General features: G+C 51.0%; 11 protein-coding genes across 11 annotated transcripts; 7 read left to right on the top strand and 4 right to left on the bottom strand.

Annotated features, from left to right (window-relative positions):
- Positions 1 to 52: 52 nt before the first annotated feature.
- On the bottom strand, positions 53 to 2686 carry rim8 (pH response protein PalF). Its single transcript, XM_073733604.1, has 2 exons — positions 2070 to 2686; positions 53 to 2011 (listed from the first exon to the last, which is right to left on the bottom strand). Exons 1-2 carry the CDS (start codon positions 2562 to 2564, stop codon positions 173 to 175), a joined length of 2334 nt encoding a protein of 777 aa, XP_073587626.1. The 5' UTR covers positions 2565 to 2686; the 3' UTR covers positions 53 to 172.
- Positions 2687 to 3712: 1026 nt separating this feature from the next.
- BDW74DRAFT_145512 (putative GAJ protein) lies at positions 3713 to 4007 on the bottom strand. The gene has a single exon (XM_073723205.1). The coding sequence runs from the start codon at positions 3927 to 3929 to the stop codon at positions 3741 to 3743; it is 189 nt and encodes a 62-aa protein (XP_073587625.1). The 5' UTR covers positions 3930 to 4007; the 3' UTR covers positions 3713 to 3740.
- Positions 4008 to 7139: 3132 nt separating this feature from the next.
- Positions 7140 to 8160, top strand: BDW74DRAFT_165611 (putative NmrA-like family protein; the record flags this gene model as incomplete). The annotated part of the gene is made up of 3 exons (XM_073726446.1): positions 7140 to 7448; positions 7499 to 7593; positions 7644 to 8160. 3 exons carry the CDS (start codon positions 7140 to 7142, stop codon positions 8158 to 8160), a joined length of 921 nt encoding a protein of 306 aa, XP_073587624.1.
- Positions 8161 to 8500: 340 nt separating this feature from the next.
- On the top strand, positions 8501 to 10169 carry BDW74DRAFT_187384 (uncharacterized protein; the record flags this gene model as incomplete). Its single annotated transcript, XM_073731475.1, has 2 exons — positions 8501 to 8997; positions 9063 to 10169. The coding sequence occupies 2 exons, from the start codon at positions 8501 to 8503 to the stop codon at positions 9943 to 9945; spliced, it is 1380 nt and encodes a 459-aa protein (XP_073587623.1). The 3' UTR covers positions 9946 to 10169.
- A 1708-nt stretch (positions 10170 to 11877) lies between these two features.
- Positions 11878 to 13368, top strand: BDW74DRAFT_145505 (acetate uptake transporter family protein). The gene is made up of 3 exons (XM_073723204.1): positions 11878 to 12551; positions 12598 to 12772; positions 12838 to 13368. The coding sequence occupies exons 1-3, from the start codon at positions 11998 to 12000 to the stop codon at positions 13174 to 13176; spliced, it is 1068 nt and encodes a 355-aa protein (XP_073587622.1). The 5' UTR covers positions 11878 to 11997; the 3' UTR covers positions 13177 to 13368.
- Positions 13369 to 15088: 1720 nt separating this feature from the next.
- Positions 15089 to 16083, top strand: BDW74DRAFT_74383 (uncharacterized protein). The gene is made up of 3 exons (XM_073733603.1): positions 15089 to 15351; positions 15415 to 15666; positions 15721 to 16083. The coding sequence occupies exons 1-3, from the start codon at positions 15140 to 15142 to the stop codon at positions 15947 to 15949; spliced, it is 693 nt and encodes a 230-aa protein (XP_073587621.1). The 5' UTR covers positions 15089 to 15139; the 3' UTR covers positions 15950 to 16083.
- On the top strand, positions 15902 to 16748 carry BDW74DRAFT_74375 (uncharacterized protein). The gene is made up of 2 exons (XM_073733602.1): positions 15902 to 15939; positions 16041 to 16748. Exon 2 carries the CDS (start codon positions 16218 to 16220, stop codon positions 16650 to 16652), a length of 435 nt encoding a protein of 144 aa, XP_073587620.1. The 5' UTR covers positions 15902 to 15939; positions 16041 to 16217; the 3' UTR covers positions 16653 to 16748.
- BDW74DRAFT_187382 (uncharacterized protein) lies at positions 16749 to 23832 on the top strand. The gene is made up of 9 exons (XM_073731474.1): positions 16749 to 17607; positions 17708 to 19588; positions 19638 to 20157; positions 20249 to 21055; positions 21106 to 21206; positions 21267 to 21971; positions 22038 to 23121; positions 23208 to 23414; positions 23469 to 23832. Exons 1-9 carry the CDS (start codon positions 17489 to 17491, stop codon positions 23610 to 23612), a joined length of 5568 nt encoding a protein of 1855 aa, XP_073587619.1. The 5' UTR covers positions 16749 to 17488; the 3' UTR covers positions 23613 to 23832.
- A 692-nt stretch (positions 23833 to 24524) lies between these two features.
- BDW74DRAFT_174123 (hydrophobin family protein) lies at positions 24525 to 25064 on the top strand (the record flags this gene model as incomplete). Its single annotated transcript, XM_073727960.1, has 3 exons — positions 24525 to 24795; positions 24880 to 24956; positions 25008 to 25064. 3 exons carry the CDS (start codon positions 24525 to 24527, stop codon positions 25062 to 25064), a joined length of 405 nt encoding a protein of 134 aa, XP_073587618.1.
- A 109-nt stretch (positions 25065 to 25173) lies between these two features.
- Positions 25174 to 26001, bottom strand: BDW74DRAFT_187377 (GNAT family N-acetyltransferase; the record flags this gene model as incomplete). Its single annotated transcript, XM_073731473.1, has 4 exons — positions 25174 to 25221; positions 25292 to 25602; positions 25633 to 25825; positions 25888 to 26001. 4 exons carry the CDS (start codon positions 25999 to 26001, stop codon positions 25174 to 25176), a joined length of 666 nt encoding a protein of 221 aa, XP_073587617.1.
- Positions 26002 to 26295: 294 nt separating this feature from the next.
- BDW74DRAFT_174121 (GNAT family N-acetyltransferase) lies at positions 26296 to 27112 on the bottom strand (the record flags this gene model as incomplete). The annotated part of the gene is made up of 2 exons (XM_073727959.1): positions 26296 to 26570; positions 26662 to 27112. 2 exons carry the CDS (start codon positions 27110 to 27112, stop codon positions 26296 to 26298), a joined length of 726 nt encoding a protein of 241 aa, XP_073587616.1.
- Between the last annotated feature and the right edge of the window lie 64 nt (positions 27113 to 27176).

The raw sequence follows: 27176 nt of genomic DNA, 5'->3' as shown, positions 1-27176 counted from the left end.
TCCGGACTAGACGATTTGAAATCATCCATTTGCTGGTAGATATACATAGAAGGTTTATACAGCTGCTCAAGGTGGTAAAATAATGCACTAAATAGAATAAATGTGGTATCTCCGCTGAATGCAATCGCAATGCATAGCAAATCAATTCGAAATGGGAGAACATATCACAATATCACCGCTGATACCGTGGTAAGAGCTCATCCCCATTTGCAGCGCCTCCTACAAGCTGCTGGTCATCATCCTCATCATGAAAAACCGGTGCGCTTGGCCCATTGTCCACATGCTCGTTTGGACGAGCGTCCGGGTCATTTGGCGCACTGGCTTCTATCATTAGTCGCTGGCGCTCTAATTCCTGCTTATCATCTTCACTTGGCCTCGAAGGACCATCTAGAGCTGCAGAGCTACTGCCTGCAATGACCGTCTGCACAGACTCGGCTGACGTCAACGCTGGTGACAGCCCATTCATACCATTTATACCGGGTGATGGGAGATGATGGTAGTCGTTCAAGTGGTCATCTTCCGGCAGCACAGGAGCGGTGGGCATTGCTGCCTCTGCCGCTGAAGAGGGTCCAGCGTCGTCGCCCGGTGGCTGGCTAGGAAGGAGCATTCGCTCGGCCTGCCGCAGTCGTGCCTTTTCGTCAGTTGGCTCATCCGGTTGCGGGCTTGGAATGTCCGCTGGCGGGAAAGGATATTGATCCTGGTGCGACTGATCCGAGTAGTCTGGCCATTGCATTTGATCCGGTCCCCATTCAACATTTTCCAGTGGGGTGTACTCCGGCTCTGGACCAACCAAGTTGCCCTGGGTGTCAGAGGGCTGTAGTTCTTCATCTTGAGTGTCCTGAGCGTTTTCGACGGGCTGCTGAGTGTCCGCCACCTCCGCGGCGGAGGATGTGCGCCGGACTTCACTTTTTCGTCTCTGCGTATCTTGCGTCCCAATGACTACCTCGAAAACCACAGCAACTACCCCCTTCTCACGACGGATCTGGTCTGTATCCAGGATATTGTCACCCCAATTGGCCGTGATAGCGTTGCCACTCGTATCTGCGGGATGGACTACTTTGCCATTTGAGGAAAAGTTGCGCCCGGAAGAGACGAGATTGAATCGAGGGAGAAACCGCTCCGGAGATGTCAACTTGCCGCGCAGATCAACTACTACTTCGACATAATACCGAAAATTGATCATACTGCCTGGGGTCCGAGTAATGGTGGGGAAGGCATCCTCAGGTATGCGGATTGAGGTTTTGATATCGGCCGTCAAGGTCGTAGGGTCCACGATCAAGGGCGCGAAAGTCTGCGACAAATCTTTCCGGAAAGTGCTGCTGGCCCTGGCAGTGCCAATGGTTAGACCGCCCAAGCCTGTTCTGGAACGCGGATAGTAGTCCTCGTAGACTAGCTTCTTGCCGTTCGCAGTGGATCCCATCGGGATGGCAGGATGGAGGTCGATGCGGCCCGATCGATAGAGAGTAATGATGATTCCGTGCGCGCTGCGCACTTGTCTAGTGTGATTGATGGTGATTTTGATGGGTAACGTATCGCCGGGCAGCACGCCAGCGCGCAGAACTTCAGCCTTAGCCGTGATTATTCCATCAGCAACGGAGGGGGTGATGCTGCGGCCCTCGCTGTTTCGAGCACCGCTACTGGCAGCCGACCCCGGATCCGTCACAATCTGAAAGCTCTGACTGCTGTTGCTTAGCCGACTAGATGAGCTAACATTGCTGGGTGCTGGACTGAGGGGAGGTCGATGCTCTGGAACGGCGATTCCCCCGCTTGCCGACGGCTCCAGTGACGCAGACTCAGGAGCATCGGACCCTGGCGGCTTTGTCTTTCCTTTTTGTTTTGAGCGCTTGGAGATGGGCTCGAGTGTGACAACTCGAGGCTTGGGTGCCGGAAAGCCTGCGATGTCAATGCTCTCCAGGAGGTTAATGCGCCTCCGACATGATAAAGTAGGATTCATGGTCGTGGGTTTCGTCAAGGTGGACGTAAGCATATAGGATATGGTCCCTCTTTCGAACTGCATGTGATTTTAGCAAAAATGGCCGCCAACCAGACAAAGCTCGAAGGTAACATACGCTGATACTGCTGGGTAATGGGTATGGAGGAAAAGACATCTCAAATCGAAACTTGTATACTCCTTCCTTGAGACGACCTTCTCCACAAAGTACCATCTCATCTTCGAACAATGTTGCGACGCCATTGCCCAAATACTCAGCATTTCGGCGCCCGCGCCCAGGGCCCAGGGACCCAACATCCGGGGGATTCTCACCCGCTGGGACATTATTTTTGAATACCTTGACGATTCCGTGCAAAGAAATAACCAAATGTGTAATACGGACAGGACGAACGACCGTAAGAGTCACTGTTCCCTTAATGACATCACCTGGAAAATAGGATCGCCAAGGGTCGTCGGGTTCGATATAGAAGTCAGTTATAGTGCGATTGCGCTGACCGAGCTGCGAGCGAAACTTGGACAGAAGAGAGGAGCGATTCCGACCGAGCGGCGAGGTAGAGGTCTGGGCGGGGAGAGAATTGGCGGACATGACACAGGAGCACCTCGCCTTAACCATCAAAGAGCGGAGGGCCTCACAATATCACCGGAAGTCAACGGTAGGGGTATAGAGTCGAGAAACGATCGCGCAGGCAGATACGTCGGTCGGCGTCTGAGCGGAGTAGGTGATTTCGGTAACAGTTCTCGGTTGGATTGAGCCAAGTGACGAAAGGCCAATGCGAGTACGTCGATAAGAACGCGGCGAAGCAAGGGGGCTCTAGAGACAAGAAACAAGAGCGCAAAGGGAGGAGGAATGGAGGGTGATGCAGGTCAAATTCTCCGTTCCAACAATCCACCGACAGGTCGAACCCGATCTGGCCGTCGGGCGCAAAGCCGTAGTCCGAGCACAATCAGAGTACTCGGACGCGAGACCGTGGTTCAAGTTTTTATATTGCGCAATCCAAACCAAACTCGCCCACAGTGCGATGGAGTTTCGAGGAATGGTTTCACACGACGACGAGCGAAAGAGGGGGGTCGAAGGAATGCACGGGCACGAAGGGAAGGCGCAGGAATCAGGAGTCGAGATGACAAGTCGACATCATTTCACGCGGGGCTCCGGATAACGAGGAATTTATATCAGATGTGAGCGTCCCCTGCTATAAGACAAGACGGAAATCCGTCGTAAGTCGGCGCGAACACGATCAACTGGGCCGTGATGCGGCCAGAGAGGGGGGGGCTGGATTGAGGAGGCAAACGTCGGAAAGAGACGGAGGAACGTGTCGTCGGCTTGAGAGAGAGGGTCGGGATCGAGAGCTGCAGAGTAAAAAGGCAGCAGGGGTAGGAAAGCGAAAGACAGAGAATAGGAGACGTGAGGAGGAGCCTCGAGGACGCAGAAACAAGAGAGTTGGGAGAGAAGAGTTCGCGATAAGCAGGCGGAGAAGGGGAAAGGCCAACAGAATCCGCGTGGTGGCAGTCAAGCTTCTCTTGGGTCCAGCGTAGTTCGGGGCTCGGCGCCTCCACTTGTGCCTCCGTCTGAGTCGAGGCGCGCTTTATGAATCACGATTCAGGATGACAGCGATCAGCAGACTTGACATGTCCATTATTCCTCTGTTAGTCTTATCGTATGGCGAAGCTTCCCCAGCGGATTATCTCAGTTTTTAGGTAACAACGACACCTGCTGCAACGATGATAAGTCCAGCACTCACTAGCCGACTGTAGACTCGTCTTGACTCGTGCAGGCTGCGACTTATATTAATCACGTCGACCAGGCCAGTTCTCGCAGGCCTTCCCCCTCCACGTACTCGTCCCCGTAGAATTCCCTCTGCACTGCCTGCATCACCTCGCGATCTCCGCCAGTCAGCTTGCGGACATACTCTTCCAGGATGTAGATATTGTCCGTGTATTGTTGCGCCTGTTGGCGAGACTCCTCGAGTTCCTCTTTCATCTGCCCAATACCTTTTCCCTCCCCAGTCGTAGAAATAGCCGTCCACTCAGCCAATAAGCGGTTTCTTTCCTCTTTCAGCGCCTTTTTTCTCGCCATCAGCTCGTTCCACTCATCCTCACCACCACTAAGCTTCAGTTCTTTGTCTCTCTCCCTTCTGCGCACGGCCAAATCCGCTTTGGCTCGCTTACAGCTCGCCCGGACCCGCTCCACATCCTTCCGGAGTTGAGCCAACTGCCTTTCGCGTTCCTTTTTCTCATCCCCACCAAAGCACCAATACCAATTGCCGCTCCCGATCTTCTCCACACGGATCTTGCCATCATCTGTGAGTTCCTGGATATACTCTTTGACTTGGATGCCATTGATCGAGGCTACCGAGGGGAGGATCTTCTCGAGGTCCTTGAGCGTGTGACAGGTCCGTGAGGTGCGGAGATGTGAGACAATCAAGCCTTGCTTGGCACTCTTGGAGAGTTTCGGAGGCTATAGCCGACCATAATATTAGACCCTGGAGCTATGGCAGATTTGGGAATGTGAGACGACACGTACCATAATGACGAATTGTGGCGGCCACTTATGGGTCGAGTACTCCGTGACTTGCGCAGAGCGCTTAGGGAAATGAGAAGGAACGGCGAATTAGAGGTCGTGGCTTTCAATAGGTGAAGGCCAGACCAAGTCTAGCAGCGTCATTTATCGTAGGTAAGTTTGAGCAACTCGGGATGAGGGAGAATGTGGGAGGCCTAGAGTTTGGAGGTTTTGAAGATGCGTTGGGCTGGTGTTGAGTGCAGCTCGAGGACTTGGCAAGGTAAAGCAGTCAAAATCATGAGCACTGCTGGCGGCCAAACTCAGGAAGACAAGCTATTTGCGAAACAAATAGGAAAATCGATCGAAATTCTACAGCTTTCATTTGAGATGGTTACCTGGACGTGCCTATTATAGCAGGTTAGTCCTTGGGCAAGACAATCCAGAGTCAGAAATCATATTTCACTGGCAATCATGTATAGGCTACGGAGTACATATTCTTTGTTGCCCTACTCCCTGTTACTTTGCGATGGTCTTTGAACCAGGTACAAAAAACATCGTCGGATCTAATAGTAGAGACTGGCAATCACAAGAATTGGATAAGATGAGTTTAAGGGCGCGTCAAACGCCGGACAAAGTCGGCCTTCTGCATATGCACTATTCTCAACGTTCCGTAAGGCAGCCAGCCCCGGCCGAAGTCGCGTAAGCGCTTGCAGCCATGGGGGTTAGTCGGTGTTTTAGCATTTGTCCGTAAAACTTTGACCCGTCTAGGCTTTGACATATTGACCCCAGCACTGGGACCAGGGTCACCCGACCAATGCCGATTCGGAAAAGTAAATGTGGATACCAGATGGAAAAAGGGTCGTGATGTGATCACTTTTTGATGTCAAAGAGAGATAACCATAAAGTCGTCGAGGACCTAATAATACCGGAGACAAGCGTAGCCGGAATGTCGTATGTCGCTGCACCCAAATTGAATTCCATAACAAAATTGCGGAAAGCCAGTGCCACGTTTGGCAAGCTTTCGCTTGACATAGCTTATGTCTGTCAACGTCCTTGGCGGGGCCGAAACTCCATCCGGATTGTGAGGTCAAGATATCCGGATAATATCCGAGAGCATCCAACCGCAGGCTGGCTGGTCGCTGCTATTCATGGTTGGCAGCGAGATTATTTTCTTCGTCCGTCGGCATTAAGTCGTTGAATGTCCGAAGCGTGTCCAGAACGATTTCCGAGCTTTCACCGTCTCTCTTCGGCCTCCGTGTCGATGTCCGTAGTAGATGCCCGGCGGCTCAACTTAGGCCTTTTGATCCGCTTTCTTTTGACCACAGTATCCAAATCCTCGCCGGAGCTCGCATACATGCTGCTGAGACTGGTGGCTCGTTTGCGTCGCTTCTTTCTAGGTCTCGAAGTGGACTCGTCTTCCGACGGCATCGTGTCTTCTGACGGTATAATGTCTCCCTCAACTAATGCCAGATCACCTGTCTCTCCCAGTGACTCCCTTGCCAGTTCTTCCAGGAGTATACCCATGAACATCAGAGACCTCCCATTCATGCTATAGTGGTTGGTCCGGCCATTGGGCTTGACTGCTTGGTCGTAAAAGTCCGCGGTGTAGGAGTGTATGGCCTCCAGGAGCTCAGAGCCAGGGAGTGGTCGGTCAGAGGGCAGGGACTCGTGGGCGAAGTATCTATCGGTTTCCTCATAGCGAACAGGCATGCCCTTTCGACGGAACAGGACCTCTTCTGGCGGGATAGGACGGCTACTGGACGATGCCGTATCCCGGTACTTGGAGGCGTAGGATTTTGCGGGTATAAATCCGTGCGAGTTCACACGGCCTAGACATATTAGTACGCAGTCGGCAAATCTCTCTCATAACCACCTACCAGCGATAGCATCGTAGAGGTTAGCTCTTCGTCTTCGTTGTTTTTCGGCTGACGGCTCCGGGGTTTGCACACTATTGTCATCGTCCACAAATCGCAATTTGCTGGACGACATTGCCCTAGCCCTATCCTGGTTCCCAGTGCCAGGTACACTCTTCCATTGCGAGCGTTGTGGTTGACTTTTTCCGCGAAGCAAATCCCAAAAAGTCAGAGATCATGAAGTCACATGACTCTGTCCCCGCATCTTTTGATTAGTAATGTGCCTGGGTCTCAAATGACTTGACCATCGCCTCCTATTCGAAGGAAGTGTTGTTGTACGGCTATGATTCTGTGCTTGCCGGAACCAGCTGGATGACATTGTCTACAGCGGTGGTATGATCGTTTGAAACGATGAAATCGGGCACAGTCTTGTTCGACCTCATGGGCGCCATCCCACCGTCCAATTGGGTTTTACCATGCTCACGATGTCAGTCTACTATGAGTAGCCATTATTAATATGAGGCATTATCCTCGATCATTTATCCGAAAGAAACAGAAGGCGCATTAAGGACGGCGCCTTCCCGACTAGGCCTAGCTACTCCGTATAGGGGGCTCTCGGACAGATTCCGGCGAGATGAATGTTGCCGATGCTTATAAATGGCTGTATTACAGAGCAGGCATGGATGAGTCTTTGTATCACCATTTCTTCATGTTCTGCAGCTTGAGCTTTTAATTGGGTCGGGTATAAATAGTGTGCTGGCATACTGTTCCATCTCAAGCAATACCTTGATTCTCATTCCAATTCAGCCGTTCACCGACTCCGCAGACCACGTCCGAAATGACCTTGAAATATCTCATAACCGGTGCCACAGGAGGCCTCGGAGAGCAGGTGCTCAACTACTTCTTGAACCATGTCTCTGCATCCGAGTATGCTGCAGCATCATCCAGAGCTTCCAACAGAGCGCGTTTTGAAGACCGTGGCATCGCCTTCCGCCACGTTGATTACGATGACCAAAAATCGCTTGAATCAGGGTTACACGACGTGGAGAATCTGCTGTTTGTGAGCTCAAATACATTTGATAACGAGAAGCGGGATAGGCAGCATCAGAGACTCGTAGATGCCGCTAATAGGGCAGGTGTGAAGCACGTACGTCGATTCTACTCTCTATGTTGAGGTCAGTGTACTGACAAAGCTAGGTGTGGTACACATCTCTCGCGTTTGGGGGAGTCTCAAATGATTCCAAGGCCGCTGTTCAGCAAGCTCACTTGACCACGGAAAGACTTCTCAAAGAGTACGTTCTGTACGACGCCGTTTGCCATTGCTAACGTCTGACCCTCACAGATCCGGTATTACCTATACGTCAATCCGAGAAGGCGTGTATACAGAAGCCTTCCCCGTGTTCTTGAACTGGTACCCAGATAGTACAACCGTGAGACTACCCGCAGATGGAGAGATAGCATATACTCGACGGGCAGAGCTAGGCGAAGCAACAGCGCGAATCATGTTGCGAGGTGGATACGAGAACCAGATCGTTTTGTTCGCAGCCGAAGAGACCATCACAGCCAAAGAAGTTGTGGACATCATCAACGAGACCACGAACCGGGATGTGAAGTTTGAGATCGTTTCTCCTGAAGAATACGTCCGAGTGAGCAGTGCAAACGATCAGGGCCAAAAGCCGAGGGCATTCTTTGAGATGGTTTCGACGTGGTGGGCGGACATTGCCAAAGGAGAGCTACGCACTACACATCCGCTCATGCGCGAAATCCTTGGGAGGGCGCCCACGAAGCCTCGAGATGCTTTGCGGGCGATACTGACAGAGAATCCTGATTACACTTGGCATCAGAACTACCTTAAGTAGTCTACTTATCAGTAGATACCTACTCGGTTAGTATACATTTACGTTCCTACCGAGCCAGTCTCTGTTATTATCCTGGTTACTTTTTACGCCTGTCCAATCAACGATCCAAGCTCATAAAGCTGTGTGTGTGATACCTAATTGGTTCATGGTCCTAGCAGCTTTCATTCTCTAAGCTGACAGTTGCAAAAGCGGGGGAGGTCCAAGGCAGGGTCCGGACCTCGGCTGAAGGGTGACGGTAGCACCACATTCTGAAGCTTAAGCATAACCTGGGGCCGTCAACACAGAGGTCTAAAATTTGTTTTGAAAGGGAAACCACAAGGATAATACATTAAATACAATCATGCCGCACTCTAAACCCTCCATTCCGACCTATGTACTAGGTGTAGGAATGACGCAGTTCCTCAAACCCCGCCGTATCAGAGAATACCCAGAGCTCGGCTACGAAGCAGGCATAAAGGCAATGCAAGATGCAAAAATTACCTACGACGACGTTGAGGCCGGTATCGCCTGCTACTGCTACGGCGACACCACCAGCGGCCAACGCATTTTCTACCAGTTCGGGCAGACCTCAATCCCCATCTACAACACCAACAATGCCTGCGCAACGGGCTCCGCGGGCCTGCACCTTGCGCGTACTATGGTAAAGAATGGAGGTGCGGATTGCGTCCTGGTCATCGGCTTTGAGCAGATGCGGCCGGGGTCGATTAAGAGCGTCTGGGATGACAGACCGAGCTCCGTTGGGCCTTCGACAGCGTTGATGGAGAAAACGTATGGGAAGCACAATAGTCCGAGAAACGCGCAGTATTTTGCCAATGCTGGGAGAGAGTATATGCACAAGTACGCTCCTCTGGCCCTTCGTCTTCCATGAGCTATGCATATGATTGTCATGCTAACGACAACAGATACGGCGCCAAACCCGAAGATTTCGCGGAGATTGCCCGGATCTCACACGAGCACTCCCAACGTAACCCCTACTCGCAGTTCCGAACGGCTTACACTCTGCAAGAGATCATGGACTCTCCTATGATCTTCCCGCCACTAAACAAGCTCCAGTGTAGCCCTACCAGCGATGGCGCCGCCGCAGCCGTGGTCGTATCACAAGCCTTCCTCGATGCCCGTCCCCATCTCAAGTCTCAAGCTATCCTAATCGCAGGACAGCAGCTCTTCACCGACGACCCGACCGTCTACTCGGGGAGTGCCATCGACCTTATAGGCTGGGGCATGACCAAGCGCGCAGCCAAGGAGGCCATGGCCGAAGCAGGCATCACGTCTAAAGACGTCACCGTCTGCGAACTGCATGATTGTTTCTCGGCCAACGAGCTCATCCTTCTCGATTGTCTCGGCTTCTCAGAGCCAGGTAAAGCGCACGAGCTTGTCCGCCGCGGAGATATCACCTACGGCGGCAAAGGGCCAGTCATCAACCCTTCCGGCGGCTTGATTTCCAAAGGTCATCCGCTTGGAGCCACAGGGCTGGCGCAGTGTGCTGAGCTGACCTGGCAGCTGCGCGGGTGGGCGAACAACCGGCTCGTCGAGAACACGTCCGTGGCGCTGCAGCATAATCTGGGTCTAGGAGGCGCGGTCGTGGTGACGGTTTATAAAAGAGCGGATGGAGAGACAAACAGGAAGCTCTCGGATGAGGAGGTTGTTGCTGCTTCGGGAGTTGGATATAACCCTGCGACGGAGGCGCGCTTTGTCAGGCCTGATGATGCGGAGAAGGTCAGGAGTCGGGTGAAGTCGGACTATCCATTGGAGGACACGGTGAAGAAGCTTTCTGCGAGAATTTAGTTGGGCTCTGACCGCTGTGTACTTTTTCCCCGAAGTCAACTGTATGCAATAGGAGCTGCTATTTCCGTAACTTGGTCATCGTCGGATAGTTGAGGACAAGCCATTGTGATTAAGCTCCGAGGTCCCATTTTGGTGTTCCTGTTAACTTGTTGATGCGAAATCGCTCTCGTTTCAAAGGGAAACATGTGGCTAGGTAACCAGGACTGGTAGTTCTGCTGCTTGCAATTTTCGTTCAGCTGATAAATGATGCCAGGCTTGGGGGTCCTGTTATGTATACCAGACTGGGACGGGAATCCTGGGCTTCAACACCAGGTGTGTGGAGATTCGATTCAAATCGTCAGCCCAGTAGGTAAAAACTCCATTGAGTGCTTAATAGCCGTAATATCCCAACTCATGTGAGGCTTTGGTACCTATCATGTGACGCACGATGTCCCAGGTCCCCCCGCCGTTGTACCTACCGATTACGACCTTCAATCCGAGATCCAGTAAGTTGGTGTCATTGCTAAGTGGCCCATGAAATGGCGCTATGATTGCATCCAATTTCTAGTGTTCAACCTTATAATTGTTGTTTTGGAATAGGAATTTTCAATGACCAATCCTTTATTAGGGTGAGAGTGATCACCACGGCTGCTCACAACAAACGCACCTCGAAGCCCATCAGCAATGGCCTTGTGGTCCAACATCTTCATGACTGGTATGGCTATCAAAATCTCCAAATTTAACAAATAAGGCCTTCGCTAATCGAAATCGATAGTAGTGTATCTTTCGGACGGCCCCGAATCACCCAGCTTCTCCGTCGTCCGGACACAAGCTCCATTTGCACGGACTCTAAGCTCGGCTCGAAATAATGCTTAAGCTATGCTTACCTTGTGATGTTTCGCGACCAGATGATAGACAGCCGCGCCGGCGTCTCATACCTTGGACGATAGGAGACAATTCACTGGCGGGACAGGGTCGATAGTAGTGTATTAGCTCTTCGTCTGGGAAAAGACTCCGTGGACTCGTGGCTTTCAGGAGAATGGCACCTTGTGAAAGTCGGAAAGCATATCGGTAAAACTTCATGAACAGCCTTAGCGAACGGCCAACTAATCTCCCATATTCTTCGATAGGCGTCGCTGTCATTGAAGTCTAATCTTCTTGCAGCCCCGATCAATGACCTTTGCATCGAGTGATCGACTAAGATGCTCCTTTCCTACAAAACTAGATCTGTGCGACATCATCTTCTACGAAGGATGACAATAGGAAGACCTCCATACAACCGGTTGAGATTCCGCTGTTCGAGGGCACGGGCCCATCGCGCACGAATGACGAGTTGTGCCAGAGAAACCAAAAAATTTTTGAAAGCGCTTTTCTCAGGTTTTATTGAGTTATGCCCCTACGTTGTGCGGATCTCGTTCCACAGTTCACTGTTTACCAGCAAGTTGACCCCGGACATGTGGAATCATCCCCGCTTCAGGCAAATGCGGAGCGGAGGAGCGGAATCAACAGCGCGTCTGGCCTCAGCGATGAGGGCATGGGGTTGTGGGGTATGTGGACCAAAGTTCTGAAGATCTCAAAAGCCGGTTAACTTGTCGGTAGAGATAAAGCTCAATTTTAGGTGTCCCCATAGTGGCCAACTGAGGAGGGCCTCATCTGCCGATTGCAGAGGCCGGGCGACGAAGCTGGGGTTGATCACCCCTAGGAAGCTTGAAATTAGAGTTCCAGTGACTTTGTCTCGCCCAATGCAAACGCTTTTCAGCGAGCTATTGGGAGGAATTTCCAGGAACAGCCATGGAACCAAATTGGCCATTCGCTCCCCCACACTCAGCGTTCTCCATGCAACAGACTATGGTTCGCTTCCCCGTCTCCTCTACTCCGGGGTGAACCAGTCACGGCAGCCCTAACAAGTTGGTTCTAGCTCTACCCATGGGCCATCATGGGTGCATCTCAACAGAATGCCCCTATCTCACTGTTTCACTCGTCAACCCTGGAAGACACTTGCGGCGATCTTCAACCTCCTTTTGGGAATCGCGCCGCTACAACGCTTGCCGATACCGAAGCCGAATAAACTAGATGACGCTTCCACTGGTCACTGGCCACAGGAGGTCTTATCTGAAGTATCGGTGGAATGAGGGGTACCCCAGAATATCGCGGGGGTGCGCATTCTCGAAGAGTGTCTATAAAGTCCGCTTCCATCTCACTTCAAATATCGAATTCCATAACGCAGAACACTTCCTTTTCCTTCAAGCAACAATGGCATCCACTGAATCCCATGAGAAATATGATCTCAAGAACACCATTACCAACGCTGAGACGCCCTCTCCTCCAACTGAACGGCAACTAGCGCCCGAGACTTCCCACCTTGATTATGCTACCTCAGGAGGACTTTCGCACACTCTCACAGCGGACAGTCGCCTACCTGCCTTTGGAGGTGCCTTCCAGCCCGGTCTATACCGGCCGCCAAAGAAAATCGCCAACCCTGCCCCTCTCGGTTTGAGTGCTTTCGCCCTTACTGCTTTCCTCCTAGGGTGCATCCAAATGAGAGTTTTGAACATTGCTGTTCCTAGCATCCTCATTGCCCCTGCATTTGCATATGGTGGTGTTGTTCAGATACTGGCTGGCATGTGGTAAGTCTTCCATCAACCCTGGTCACAATCCGATCTAACAAGTCAGGGAAATGGCCGTTGGAAACACATTCGGAGCTACGGTAATCACCTCATTCGGCGGGTTCTGGATCTCCGTGGGAATTATCTTTACTCCCGGTGGCTTCAACATTATGGGAAGCCTGGTAGAGGCAAGTGGTGGTACTACCGACATGTTCAACGACTGTCTAGGCCTGTTCTTACTAGTTAGTCCACCACGCATTGCCGACTTTGTCTTCATCCACTAACTGACTATCTCATCTCCCTCCAGGCTTGGTTCATCTTTGCCGTCATCATGACCCTCTGCACTTTTAAATCGACTCTCGCCTTCTGTGCCCTATTCGTATTTGCGGATGTCGCTCTACTCCTTCTAGGAGTCGGCTTCATACATCGAGATGCAATGGGGGAGCCGAATGAGCGGCTCTGCAAGGCCGGGGGTTTCTTTGCAATCTTATGCGCGTTCCTGTCCTGGTACAACGCATTTGCTGGTCTTGCTGATGGAACCAACACCTTTGGTGTTCCTCCTGTCGTGCATTTTCCCTGGTCGGAACAGGGCCGGAGCCGCAAGTCACGACGTCCTGCGCCTATTGAGGGTGATGAGTCGGTATAACTCGGGAATGGGTTTGCGATGAAGCCTGACAGCTGAAGATGAGTTCGAAGCGACTCGGCGGAAGTGATGGCTGCACAACCTTACCTACTATACTACTCTAATAGTCTCTTCTTTCGTCAAAGAAATATAGTTATTGCAAGAACTCCAAGAGACATTTTGACAGACAGTATTTTCTCGCAGCTGGAGGGTCCCATTCTTAAAGACTGAGTGGGGCTTGGGTTAGTCAATATTATCGTGAGGTAGACAGGGTGCTTTTTTGAAATCGCAAGGGAGTCCATCGGGTGCCGGGAAATGAAATAGAGTTGTCGCCTACAAGTACCTATAGTAGTCTACAAACATCGGGTAGTCATAATTCCAGACTAATAAACTCAGTGGAAGGATTATGTTTTTGCTTTTTCCCACACAGAGCTAAGAAAAGATACGTCACTTCGTACTCGAATCTGGTGTGGCGTTTTCGGGGCTGTTCCGGCAGGCTGACTACCATTCCAAGGTTGAGCGTGTACGGTGAAAGTGTGAAACGCGATCATCCTCAGAGGAACCTGCACATGAGGCTACATGCGCTGTCAATTACGCCTGACGAACCAGGATTGAGCGTGTAATAGTTTGCAAACGGGCTTCTCGGTCGGGGTGCCTTCGAGGTCCATGTTTGGCTAGACCGAGGCTGTGCGCCTGGTGACCAGGCTCTAAGAACTCGCGCATGTTCCTTTTCATCTGTTATTGGTACCTTTTTGTAGATTCCCGGATCCGTGATTGGGCAATCCGATAGATTTCGGCGGTTCCAGCTTTAGGGTATGGTTCCTCAGGTTTATCTAGCATCCACTAGGTGGCGGTTTGTATGATTGCTAGCCCGGGCTCGAGGGCGTGATTGTAGGGTACAGAGTCCTGCCGAGAGAAGGCATTATCCTCGACCTAAGCCAGCTGAATAGTCTCGTATAATGCGGTTTTTTTTCACCTTTGGCAATTTGCGCTCCGATCCTCCCGTCCTCCCGTCCTTCGCACGTTGGTCGTGGGCCGTGGGCCGTGGCGGCCGTTACAAGTGCCTAGGGAGAACCGTCTTACAGGCAACGATTATTTGGCATGGATTATACCTGTAAGCTAGGTGTGATATGTTATTCTATTATTGTGATTCTAATCCTGAATCATGACCAGGACAGTAGAGTAAATGCGCGGCTGCCTGAGGCCTGCAAACTACAAGTTACAGCTCGCCACCTGGTCCATGTATATACAGTATAATATAGTATAGTAACTAGATCACACTAGACGCTGGCTGGCAAATGAATAATCCAATATAGTTTTTTTATACTTTGTACTTGGATACTATTGTGGGCAAAAGAAACGAGCCGGGTGGCAGCTAGTTACTTGACTAGGTCAAGAAAGCGCCTGCGATAACGTCAAAGAGAAGACGGCGGCGCTCAGAATGCAAGAGAGCTTGGGTCTTTGTACCAGAATTTTTATTCATTCGTCCTCCCTCATACACCAAGAGGATCATGAGTAGAGTCATCACTATGTGTGACCATTGAAAAGTTACGTAGCGAAACTTTGTGACAGCCACACAGGAGCCGCAGCTTTCTATCAAGCTAAACCTAACCAGGCCGTTGCTGTGAGATCAGTGGCTGGCAGCTGCCATCCCGGAGATGTTAGTGGTTGGCCAAGCAAGTCAGGAAAGACTTAGGTAGTTAGAAGAAGAAAGAAAGCCGTATCGTAGTGGAGGAAAACGAAAAAAAAAAAAAAAAAAAAAAAAAAAAAAAAAAAAAAAAAAAAAAAAAAAAAAAAAAAAAAAAAAAAAAAAAAAAATAAGCTAGAAAAAGGAAAAGGAAAGGCAGGAGTTCGTCTGCTTTTTGTTTGCTTTTTTCTGGGATAGTATATAGCTGAAGACTCTTGTTCTGACTTTCTATTCCAGGCAGCACAAAGCGTTCAATCCTTCTATAACTCATCAAATTGCATATCTCCTTACTATAACATCATGGAGTCCTCTGTTGTCAGGCGTGGGCGTTCGCTAGACACTCGTCCCCTGAGCACGCAGGATGTCCGGCATAAGGTGTTTGAAGTGACAGCAATGTTCCCAGCTCCCCCGGCGAACGCTTTAGAGATTCAACCTGTGATAGATTATTACCCTATCTACGGTGAATCTTTCTACCCTATCTCAAACTTGGATGCTTCGAGCGTCTACCCCATGTCCTCCTACTCTAAAGCTATACACTCGAGCTCCCTGTTTGACGCTAACCCAAATACGGTTAGTGTACGATCCGTCACCAACCACGAGAACCCGCCACCGTCCGGCGCCGGCGTGGATCTTCCGATGCCGGACCCACAAAGTCAAATCCCCATCTCCGACTTCCACCCCGGACTCTTCCCGTCTTCTGTCGTCAGCGGAGTCACTCATCAATGGCACCCCACGGTCGGCACCGCCAGTGCCCAGAGCTTTGAGGGCCAGAATACAAGAGACAGTCTCCGCCCAAACATTCCTTCTGGGTTCGCCGGTCGTCTCCAGTTCGTCCCCTTGTCTTGACCACTTTGGAACGTTGCTAACAAAGCCATACCCAGTTCGGCCTACGATGCGTCTCCGCGTGTCCTCCGCTGCGAATGGAAGGACTGTCCCCATCGTAACCCTTTCAGACGTGAGGGCGATCTACTGCGTCACGTGAAAGGAGCCCATGTCTCTCCTCGTTCTTTCGTTTGTACGATTGACGGTTGCTGGAAGTCTTTCAATCGTAATGACAACCTTCAAGAGCACGTTCGTCGCTGTCATGGTGCAGGGCAAAGGTGTGGTTAACCTATTGTTCTTCTGATGAGCATCGTGTACGGCCTGGTGGCTGTAAATCAGATTCTGGAAGGAGCGTTTGTACTTACGACTCTATGATTAGACTATATATCGCATTTCAAGAACTTCTCTTGACATCGGAGCCGCTCTTTCCAATCTTGGTCATTCTCTGCTCATGGATGGTATGGTTATAGATCTGGCTCAGAGAAACTGACGTTCGAGCGCATTGACCGGACCAAGATAGGGTAGCTCTGCAGCTACTTCAAGTCAGAAATATGGTATGTCTGTCCGGCTCATGTCTTTTACCTCAGGGCGCGAGTTAATCATAGAGCTGTTACTGTATTTCCGCAGCGCTCGGTGTGACCTCAACCGGTCGTACAGGATCATAACATTGAATCGCTTAGCATTGCTGCAGCGGTGGCCGCGGCATACCCTCGCCGGTCGTCGTTCTGAATCAGGCAGTACTGGAAAATTCGGCTTCATCTCGGCAAGAGATCCTGCGATTCCACTACTGATCACCGTGTACTTGGTCTGCATCATGGCATCTGCCTCCAAAAGTGCTCGTGGAGGCTTTTCGGAGAGCATCCGGTTGCTTGAGTTGTTTCTTGTGATACTTTTGCTACAGTTGTATTGCAGTCAACTTCAAAGCTTTTCTATTGGCTTGGTTTTGAACACAACTCCAGATCGTTTATCAGCTTACGGGCGAGGGAGATAACCCGAAAGATTTAAGGGCCTACTACAACCTGCGCTCTGGCTATCCACAACCGAGTTCATTGTTATATGAACCAGAAACTTACTGGACAATGCAGAGAACACATACTAACGAGTACTATAAAGCTATAGCCTAAACCTTTCTCTAGATCATCTGGAAACTCGACCGGGGGCGAAGAGTAATGTCGAAAGCTTCTAACTTGGCCAGGTAGAACCGGAGCAGGCGAAGCAAGTTCTGGGACAAGTGTTGGAGACTGATCTAATCTTCAGCCCTTCTTTTATCTCTGCTTTTTGAACTCCAGGCGATTCAGGGACACTTTTTCCGGAAGAGGGTAGGTTGGTAAAGCAAAGATGACGTTGAAGCAAGCGAGCGAATCGAGGCATCTAGACCAAAGTTATCTAACAGCCCTGAGAGCCAAGAAAGTTCTCATGAAGACATATTGATATCAAGGTTAAAATCAGGAGGAAATTGAGATCGAAAATCAATTTCATCGAGCAGTGATCCTCTATGGGCTCATAAAGTGAGTCTAAAGCAAGCAGAAGCTCATACAAAGGTAGCAACGAGAGTGTTAATTCTGAGTCAGTTGTTGGCTCTCAGAACTCTAAAGAATACCTATGAGGTGAAGCTCACTCTATTCTAACCACGGTTAAAATTGGACTTGGACGGGCGCCACTTCTTTCTTCAGCAACTAATCCCGTCAAGGTTGTTTGCTCACATCTTCATCTTCATTTTCTTCTTCATCTTTCCCTTTATTTGGGTTATACTTCCTCACCTGGTATATCCTAGACTTATCTACCTTCATTCATATTCTCTCCATATCGCCCAGTCACTACACCAAAATGGCAGGCCTTAACCGGGGACACCCCCAGGTCAAACGGAGAAGAGCTCGTGGCCATGACCAGACCCAAGTCACTGCTTCGGATTCAAGACAGAAACCTACCAAGAACCAGCCCTCAAGGTTAGTACATACTAATTTGGGAAGAAGTGCGGTACTAACAGTCATTGAATTCGAACAGAGTACCGGCACGAGAAACGCCAACCTACCGTTTCTCTACAAGAACACAAGGAGAAGAGGGACCTCTGGCTCCGGTGGTCCTGAAAGGATTTCTCATGGCTATCCTGGCTAAGACTGAGTTCTCTGAAGAAGCTCTAAATGTTGCGATCAACGACCTTGCGACTGAAGAGGGGCTGGCAGAAGTGCGCCCCATCGTGGAGACCAAGTTCTCAGCCGGCTACAGCGTGACCACTCCAATGTTCGATCCTCACTGTGTGTTGTTTCTTCGCTTGATTACTCACAGGAACGTCCTGCGATTCCTGGCGGTTGAAAGGGCCGTCGGGACGATCTACAACGTCATCTACGGTCCCAACGGGGATAGAGCAGCTTCGTTCTTTCAAACAGTGATGAACTGTCTCAGCAGTGAGAACAGGAACCCAGGAGATACCTCTTGTCTCGAGGCTTTGCTATTGGTTTCCAGGGCTTTCCTTCATCTTTTAACTTCGAACCAGGGCGCTTTCATCAGACACGAATTCAAAGAAATAGCGGAAAACCTTAGCGCCCACTACAAGGTTGAAGAGGAGATGGCTAGAGAATCCTCTGATTCCCAGCTGAACGAGCTGTATGAAAATGTCCACAAAATACTTGACGTCCTTGCTATGGGTGATAGGATTGAAACTGTCGCATCAAATAGAGATAGCTCTTCTTCGGGACCAAAGGAGCGCGGCATGGTGAAAGCTGCAACGCCAGTGGATCTCCCAGGGGAGCTGTCGAAACTGGGCCCTCGACATGGCAATGATCATGCCCTTAGTGGAGATATCCGCATATTGCCTACGCCGTCCGAAATCTACCACCAAGAGAGAGCGGACTTTCTGCCAACGAGGATCACCTCATCAAACAGCCACCATCAAGAAGGTATCCTACGACTACTCGACAGTCAGTTTCGTCTGCTGCGCGAGGATACGTCAGGACAGGTTAGGGACGCAGTTCGCTTGATAGCAAATCATTGGAACATTATTGCACATGATACAAACTGGGCAACAAAGCGCAAAATTATACGCCGTGAACGCCCAACGCCACTGCGTATTTACTACAGTGCTTGGGTTCGGAAGCTGAAAGCCGACCCTGTTCACGGTCTCCACATCGAAGTCGAGTTTGATCAACCTCCTCAAATTCAAAAACTAAACAGGAAAATGAAGAGGAAATACTGGCTTGGTTCACGGGGTCTGAAAGAGGGTGGGGAGCTTGTAGCCCTGATCGATGCGGAGGTGGAGAGCGATATGAATGTAGTTATACTGCAGGTCTCGAAACGAGATGTCGATTCCGTCCAGCCCTATGATCGGTCTGCGCCCGTACAGGATTTGGTCAATGACGACAAAAGAGCGATGATTACCCTACGCTTTCCCAGCATACCGACCAAATATGATCTCTTCAGTTTGGATTTTATGCAAACCCAGCTACGGCACAAACCTGAAAGACCACTGTTACTCGTTGAATTGCCCGCGGTGCAGCACAACCAATTTGAAGGAATCTTGCGTTGTCTACAAGCTCTCCATAAGGATCCTTCTCATATACCATTTACCAGGTGGTTAACTACAGGCACCAGGAGCTCACACATCGCAACTAATGGCGCAGCAATTCCACCTCCGCGTTATCTACGAGGCACCACCCTTGATCTCTCATCCATATATGAGAATAACGGCAGACGGAATGATGTAGCACTAATGCTCTCAGCTCACGAGGATCCTCGGAAAGTTCAACAACGATTATGCGAGCTTTCGTCATTGGACACTGGCCAGGCAAAAGCAATGATTTCGGCCTTAACACATGAAGTCGCATTGACTCAGGGTCCACCCGGGACAGGTAAATCATACGTTGGTATACAGATAGCAAAGTGCCTTTTGAGCAACAGGGAGCGCTTGAATCTGGGTCCATTGTTATGCGTGTAAGTCTTTCTATCGCCGTGGTTGATCTCCGCTAACCCAAGGACACAGATGCTACACGAATCACGCGCTTGACCAATTTCTCACCGAACTATCAAATGCCGGAGTCGATCGCATTGTACGTATCGGGACCCGAGGCGCTTCAGATTTCATGGAGTCGCTTTCGGTCGATGCTTACAAGAAGCGCGGGGATATCCCGAGACTTCCCGGCTTTGGAAGAAGGATCAATGAAAGCAAGTGCAGACTAGACGCACTGGCGGGAATAATCCAATCTGTCTGCATAAAGCTGGAGCGTGGCCCTTTGGCTATAGCAGGGGGCGTTATGGGAACCCAGTTCCCCGAGTTCGCGGTCCTGAAACAAGAAGGTAACCCAGACATGTCCGAGAGCATGAAGGCGTGGGTCAATGGGAACGGGCCAGGAGATATGCTTGGGGTCGGAAACAGGGTGCGCTCGATCGATCAACTGTTCGCGGTTGCGCCGTGGACCTTGACGAACGAGGAACGTTCTCGTGTCTTCCAGTATTGTTACAACCTGGGTATTGAGGTTCAGATGCAGCAACTCCAAGCCTTAGTTCAAGAACATGCGCTAGAGAAGCAACACCATACTGCATTATTTATCCAGCAAGATGCCGAGCTATTCCATCAGGTCGACGTGGTTAGAGTCACCACAACGGGGGCTAGCCAATAATGCCGACCTGCTGCGCAGCCTTCAGGCAAAGGTGCTTATCTGCGAGGAGGCCGGTGAAGTTCTGGAGTCACATCTCTTAACTACGCTGTTGCCGTCGATCGAGCACGCAATACTGATCGGGGACCACTTACAACTACGTCCTCGTATCTCGCGCCGTTACTTATCCATGGAATATGACACTGTTGGCCCGAAATATAATCTAGATGAATCGCTCTTTGAGCGGCTCGCCAACGTCAGGTTGACATTACCAGCCGAGGCATCATCTACAGAAGAGCATGAGACAATCGAGTTTCCAGTTGCGCAATTGGATAATCAGCGAAGGATGCACCCCTGTATCTCGTCGCTCGTTCGGCAGACCCTGTACCCCAAACTCAAAGACCATCCAGACACTACCTCGTATCCCGAAATTGCAGGTCTCCGCCGGAGACTCTTCTGGTTGGACCACGACAACGTTGAAGACCCTAGTGACCCGGAAGATCCCATGCATAGTAAATCGAATGCATGGGAAGCCGACATGGTAGCTGCGTTGGTAAACCATCTGTGTCGCCAGGGGGTCTACAAGCCAGGAGAGATCGCGGTCTTGACACCCTACGTGAGCCAGCTGAAGCTTCTGGAGGAGAAATTAGAAAGGAGCATGGATCTCTCTATTAGTGAAGATGATCTCGCCGATCTAAAGCTGGAGGATGAGCGTGAGGGAAATGCACCGGTTGATACAATCAGAACAATGCAAAAAGGTCCAGTATCAAACAGACTTAGGATGGCGACCGTGGATAACTTTCAAGTGAGCAAATCTTCTAAGAGAAACTTGGCACACAATTAACCAATTGGCAGGGAGAGAAAGCAACTGTGGTTATCATTTCTTTGGTCCGGAGCAACCCACGCCAGAACTGCGGATTTCTCAAGACTCCAAACAGAATCAACGTGCTACTGAGGTATTACTTTCTCTTCATATCCAAACTATAGCAGGATCTGTGCTGACACGGCCCCAATAGTCGAGCTAAGCACGGAATGTACATCATTGGCAACGCCCAAACATCTTGTCATGTTCCGATGTGGGAGGCTGTGATGAAGATGCTCGAAGCAGAGTCCGATATCGGTCCTAAACTGGAGCTCCAGTGCCCTCGACATCCGGAAAGCAAGATTTACGTGGCTAGGCCTGAGGACTTCGCTGTACCTGCGCCTGAGGGAGGGTGCTCCGAGCAATGTGGTTTGAGGCTAAAATGTGGGCACACTTGCAAGTTCAAGTGTCACACAAAGAAGCTACACAAGGCTGTCAAGTGCATGGAGACTTGCACCATCCCAAGAGACTGTGGTCATGTCTGTCGGAAAAAATGCAGCGAAAGCTGTGAAGACTGCGAGGAAATCATCCCTGCTGTGTCCCTTAGCTGCGGGCATACCACGCAAGTGAAGTGCCGGGATCAAGGCAATCTGACCGCGATTAAATGTACGCAGATTATCCCGAAAAGTCTTACTTGTGGCCATGAGGTTATGGCTCAGTGCTCCACAGCTATCAAGAACCTCAAATGCACCCATACGTGCAATGAAGCTCTTCCCTGTGGCCACACTTGCCAACAGATGTGTGGGAGTTGCCGTACTTCTACAGGTGCTGTTAAGCATGGACGTTGCACTTCTCCGTGCAGCAGGCCATTCACCACATGCTCACATTACTGCATGCGGCCTTGTCATGATGGCAGTCCGTGAAAACCATGCGGACTACCCCGCGAGATACGATGCGTACACAACAAGTGTCCAAATAAATGCAGTAATCCTTGTCCTCCTTGTGCCGAAACATGTGGTTGGTGCTGTAGTCACCAAGAACACGGCTGCAGTTTACCATGCGCAATACCATGCACCGCTATTCCATGCAACGAACGGTGCGAAAAACTACTAAAATGTGGCCATCGCTGCCCAGGCGCTTGCGGAGAAGTATGTCCTACTGCAAAATTCTGCCAGCAATGCGGCAGTTCCGAGGTTCTCGAACGGCAAGCTGAGTTTATGTTGTTGCATAAGTACGCAGACACAGATCTCAACGAGGACCCAATTATCTTTCCTTCTTGTGGTCATTTCTATACTCGCTCCACGTTGGACAGCTTAATGGAATTGAAAGTCCATTATGACATTGACCCTATTACGGAAGAGGTCCTGCAACCGAAGGCAGCATGGCGGGTGGCCGTGGCCCAAACAGCCCCAGGATGCTTAGAGTGCCGCCGCCCCTTGAGAGACATCCACCGCTACAATCGCATTGTCAAGAAATCATTGCTAGATGAATCAACACGGCGTTTTGTTAGCATGGCTCACAGAGAGTACTTGGTAACTTTCAAGGGACTCGAGCGATACGATGAACGGATGGAAAATACCGTAGCCGAATTTGTTGAAAAATGGCGTGCAACGGAGGCCGAGGAGTTAGGTTTTGGGCAGATCAATTCGGCCGTGGAGGAAATCGAAACTAAAAATCGCAGGCTGCAACGGGCCATTACCAGCTTCATTAATCGTGTCCGGAAAATAGAGCAGCCATTTGGCAGGGTGAATGCGCTCATCGTCTCTGCCATGGCCCGAAATGCTGAACTTTCCAATTCTGAGACCTCAACTCCAGTTCCGGCTATGATCGAAGAGACTGCAATAGCCACCGGGTTTGAGGTGCAGGGTGAATGTCTACTCCTCCGCCTTCTCTCGAGCACAATGGCAGTGAGCGAACGAGTGCATCAAATCACAGCCGTAGACGCCGAAATCCGGGTGATGCTTCGAAAAAGGCTCTGCGGTCGTCTGCCAAACTCTATGGCCATGTGTCGTACAGTACTCGAGAAGAGTACAAAGCAGAAGCTCCCCGCAGAACAGCTTCAGGCCATGGTCTATCTAGCGCAGTCCTGCCAGCTCCTTCTCAGCACCCAGGCAGAAACCGTTGAATCAACCATGTCCGAGAAGAGATAGGCCAGATTCTGTTGGAATGCGAGCGGCTCTTTGATTCCTTCCCAGGTCCGCTTGCGCGCTTCAATGGGCTTCTTGAGGGCGCCAAGAACTATCATGCCACCGGGGCTTTCTATACCTCCGTGTCGGCAGAGGAAAGACAGCAGGTTTACCAGGCCATGGAGGCCCAGTTTTCGGGCACCGGGCATTGGTACTACTGCGTAAACAATCATCCTGTAAGCTCCCTCCACCGCGACTAATGATCTACATTTGCTAATGGATGATCTCAGTTTACCGTCGGCGAGTGTGGAATGCCTATGGAGGAGGCGAGATGCCCACAATGCGACGAGCGGGTCGGCGGTCATGATCATCGACCGGTGCCTGGAGTTCAGCGGGCGGATGATCTCGATGCGGCGTTCTCGAGCGTTGTTTGATTTTGGTCAGCCATAATGGATATGTGACTATCTAAAAAAAGTTTGTCTTCATTCATGTCTTTTTTCAAGTTCTGGTAGCAGGGTCCTAAGCAGTATAGCAAGTTACTACCAACAGGATATGAGACTGTGGCCTGGTCAGCATTCTCAAAAGTAAAAATGGTATGGACGAACTACCATACTCAAAGCATGTAGTGACTAGACCAACGCTGAGGTATTGCCAGGAGAGCCCACTAGCCAATGAGGATTTTTGCGAGGTCAATGTAGACGAAGCTCAGTCCACAACACCGGAAACTTATCCAGACTATGCCTCCTTGTTTCCAGCACAAGAGCAAGGACCTTGGCCCGGGTTCGTTGTCACCAGGTATCTAGGACTGGCGATCAGACACTGCAGAGCAGTAACCAAGGTCCAATTTGTTCCCCTTGCTATCTACATGGATGAGAAGCAGTGGGTAGGGAGAGAGGCAGAGAGAGCAATCAAGGCACAACCAACAACCTTGCCAGAAAATGGGGCCGTCGGACAACCACGGACATTTCATGAGTCAAGAACGGACAAAACAAGATTTAACTGCCGTGCAGAAAGTGCGCTCAGTGCCGATGGTCCTGCCCCTTTGCAGATGGTATAGTCCGAGCTTGCATTCCCATTTCCCAGGTTCCCTATTCCCGTGCAGCAATGCAAGGCGCCATCCGCCCAAGGGGTACCAGGCACATCCACCCGAAACCGCAATTAAACACGCTGACGATCTTCTTCAGGCATGTAGGCTTGAAGTACTAGGAGTCTTGAAGTCCTAGCCGGCTATACTCTCCAGGCGAGCATATAAAACGGCTGTGTTCTTGCTTCCGTCTTGACCATCATTCACACTCACTCCCGCAGACTCCTCCATCTCAGACCAAATCTCCTTCTTAACCGCAACAATGAAGTTCCTCGCCCTCGCCTCCCTCTCCCTCTTCGCGCTCGCCAGCGCCAACAAGTTCCCCGTCCCCGACAGCGTCACCGTCAAGCAGGGAAGCGCCAAGTGCGGTGACCAGGCCCAACTGTCCTGTTGTAACGACGTTACCTACGGCGGCGACACTACTGTTGTCCAGGATGGGATTGCCTCTGGTCTGCTGAGTGGTCTGCTGGGTGCGGGCTCGGCGGCGGAGGGTCTGGGTGCTTTCAATGAGTGCTCAAAGATTGATGTTTCTGGTATGTTGTTTCTTCTTTTTCTCGCAGTAGCTTTGGGGGGAGGGGAGTTGGTTGTTGGATGGGTGGGTGCTAATTGCTGTATAGTTATTGGTGTTCAGGATATCCTGAACCAGCAGTGCAAGCAGAACATTGCTTGCTGTGCTGCTAGCCCTGGTAGTGCGGTATGTTCAAGCTTCCCTTGTATAGGCTGGGAGTGGTACTGACTCTGATAGGACGGCGACCTTGTTGGTGCCACTCTGCCTTGCGTTGCCCTTGGCTCTATTCTCTAGGTACTTTGTTCGCTGTGGTAGTCAGAGGAGGAACGGAGAAAAAGATGAATGTTCAGTTCATGTGTCCAGTCGTTACACAAATTCGCTCCGTTTCATTAATTACATCATATCAATTATTATTCTCAGACTTTACTGGTTGCCGGATCATGCAGTAGAGCTATAGTAGCATTAGCACACACCGTCATTTTATCATAGTATGCAACTAGAGTGCTTATATGAAGACTCACCGTACACCCATCCTTCCCATTCTCATCCACACACTCAATCTCCCCAACGCCCTTGAACCCCAATTTCTGGTATATCGCCAGATTCGGCATCCCCTTCGAGCTCTCCAGATAACACGGTATGCCCTCTTCATCAGCTTGCTCCGTCACAACCTCAACCAGCCGTCTCCCAAGTCCAAACCCTCTCATCTCAGCACGCACCGCAATGACATTGCAGAAATAGTATCCTCTCTCATCCGTCCATAGTCTAGAATGCCTTTTCGCTTGTAGTTCTTTCCACTGCCGATATCGATGTAGCCGTAACCCACCACGCCCTCGATATCGAACGTTAAAAATAAACTGACGGATCGAGAGTAAAACTTCTTGGGCTTTATGGGACAAGGGCGGACGAGACGATTGCGGTTCTGGCGAATGCCACCAGCAGATTCCAACGATGCGATTTGACGTCGTGTCTTTAGCGATATATATTGGAGCGCGTATGGCGAGGCCGTGGTGAAAGTGTGCGGAGAGGGAGGCGGCGTTCCGGGCGATGTTGTACTATTTCTTCATTTAATTTTATACCTAGTATGCGATAGAAAGATATGTTTTTGTTGACGTACAGTATCTGGATCAAACATATATGTGAAGAAGGGATCGTCGGCGAAGACGGTCTGGATGCATTCTACGGCCTGCGGGATGTCGCGTTTGGAGAGCGGGAGGATCTCGACGGCCATGGTGACTTTGACAAGCGAACTATAACTAATTATAGTTATATAGTTATATTTATCTAATAAGCCTTCATTGCAGGATAGATGGCCAGTATATATAAGGAGCAACGCTAAGAGCTAACCCATCCCAGGAAGTCCACGCGAAGAAGCCATCTGTACAACCTCATCCATCCCCGCTCCAGCTTAGCTCCATTCGGCAGGTCGTGCCGGCCCCCAGCGTTCATTGGAGAGGACGGCGAGCGAGAACAACAACAACAACAACAGCGCCAGCCAGCCAGCCAGCCAGCCAGCCAAGGTCGATCACGCACGCAAGGGCGCTGGTCGCGGATCCCGCATCATGAGCGTCAGCTCCTGCCTCCCCTCCCCGCCCCACCGCGCAAAGTCCATCTCGATCCTCTCCAAGATCCGCCACCCGTACTTGGCGTATACGGGGAACCCCTCCGTCGTAGCCTCCAGGTAGATCCGGCGCTGGGTCTTGTCCCCTTCCTCCATTCCCCAGGTTAGGAGGGCCCTCGCGACGCCTTGGCCCTGGGACTCGGGCGACGTGGCGATGAAGTCCAGAACTGCGTTGCATTCTGCTGCGTCAGCGTGCATGGGGAAAAGCAATTATACCACCCTAAGTAAGTCATAAAGTTGGCGGTCGCCGGTGGGGAACTTGGAACTCACCGATATCATTGTCCCGCACGTACTCCGTCGCTTTCTCCTTCAGCGTCCCAAAGAACCCCTCGTACGCAGCCCGGTTCGTCCCCTCCGGCAGCGGCAGCGCCGTCGAAACCCACGGTGATTCCGCCCCGCCCGCGCTCGCGGCGCTCTCGGCAGCCTTGTGCTTGTGCTTATCGGCCTCAGCCTCGGTCGCGTCCGCATCCGCGGGCGCGGGGAACGACCACCGCGCACAGCCGACCACTGCACCCGTGTCCTCGTCAACAGCCGCCCAGATCGGCGTATTCGGCGTTGCGAGTTTCTGCGTCCATCGTGCGCGTTTCAGGGCGTGGGCGGCTTCGGCGCTGACGGCGGGGAATGCGGAGGAGATGAAGGGTTGGTTGGTGAAGGCGGCGATGTTGATGGTTGCTAGCGTGGGTGCGTCGGTGGGAGACGCGGGCCGGATGGCGAGTCTCATTTTGCTTTTTTCTTGGTCGCTCTGTTTGTGGGTTTAGTTCTCTGGGGGATTTGGAGGCGAGAGG

The sequence above is a fragment of the Aspergillus multicolor genome, assembly GCF_047715735.1.
Source record: "Aspergillus multicolor strain CBS 133.54 unplaced genomic scaffold BDW74scaffold_3, whole genome shotgun sequence".
NCBI lineage: Eukaryota > Fungi > Ascomycota > Eurotiomycetes > Eurotiales > Aspergillaceae > Aspergillus > Aspergillus multicolor.
The sequence above is the reverse complement of the archived record's forward strand: the minus strand, read 5'-3'. Positions and strand labels throughout refer to the sequence as shown.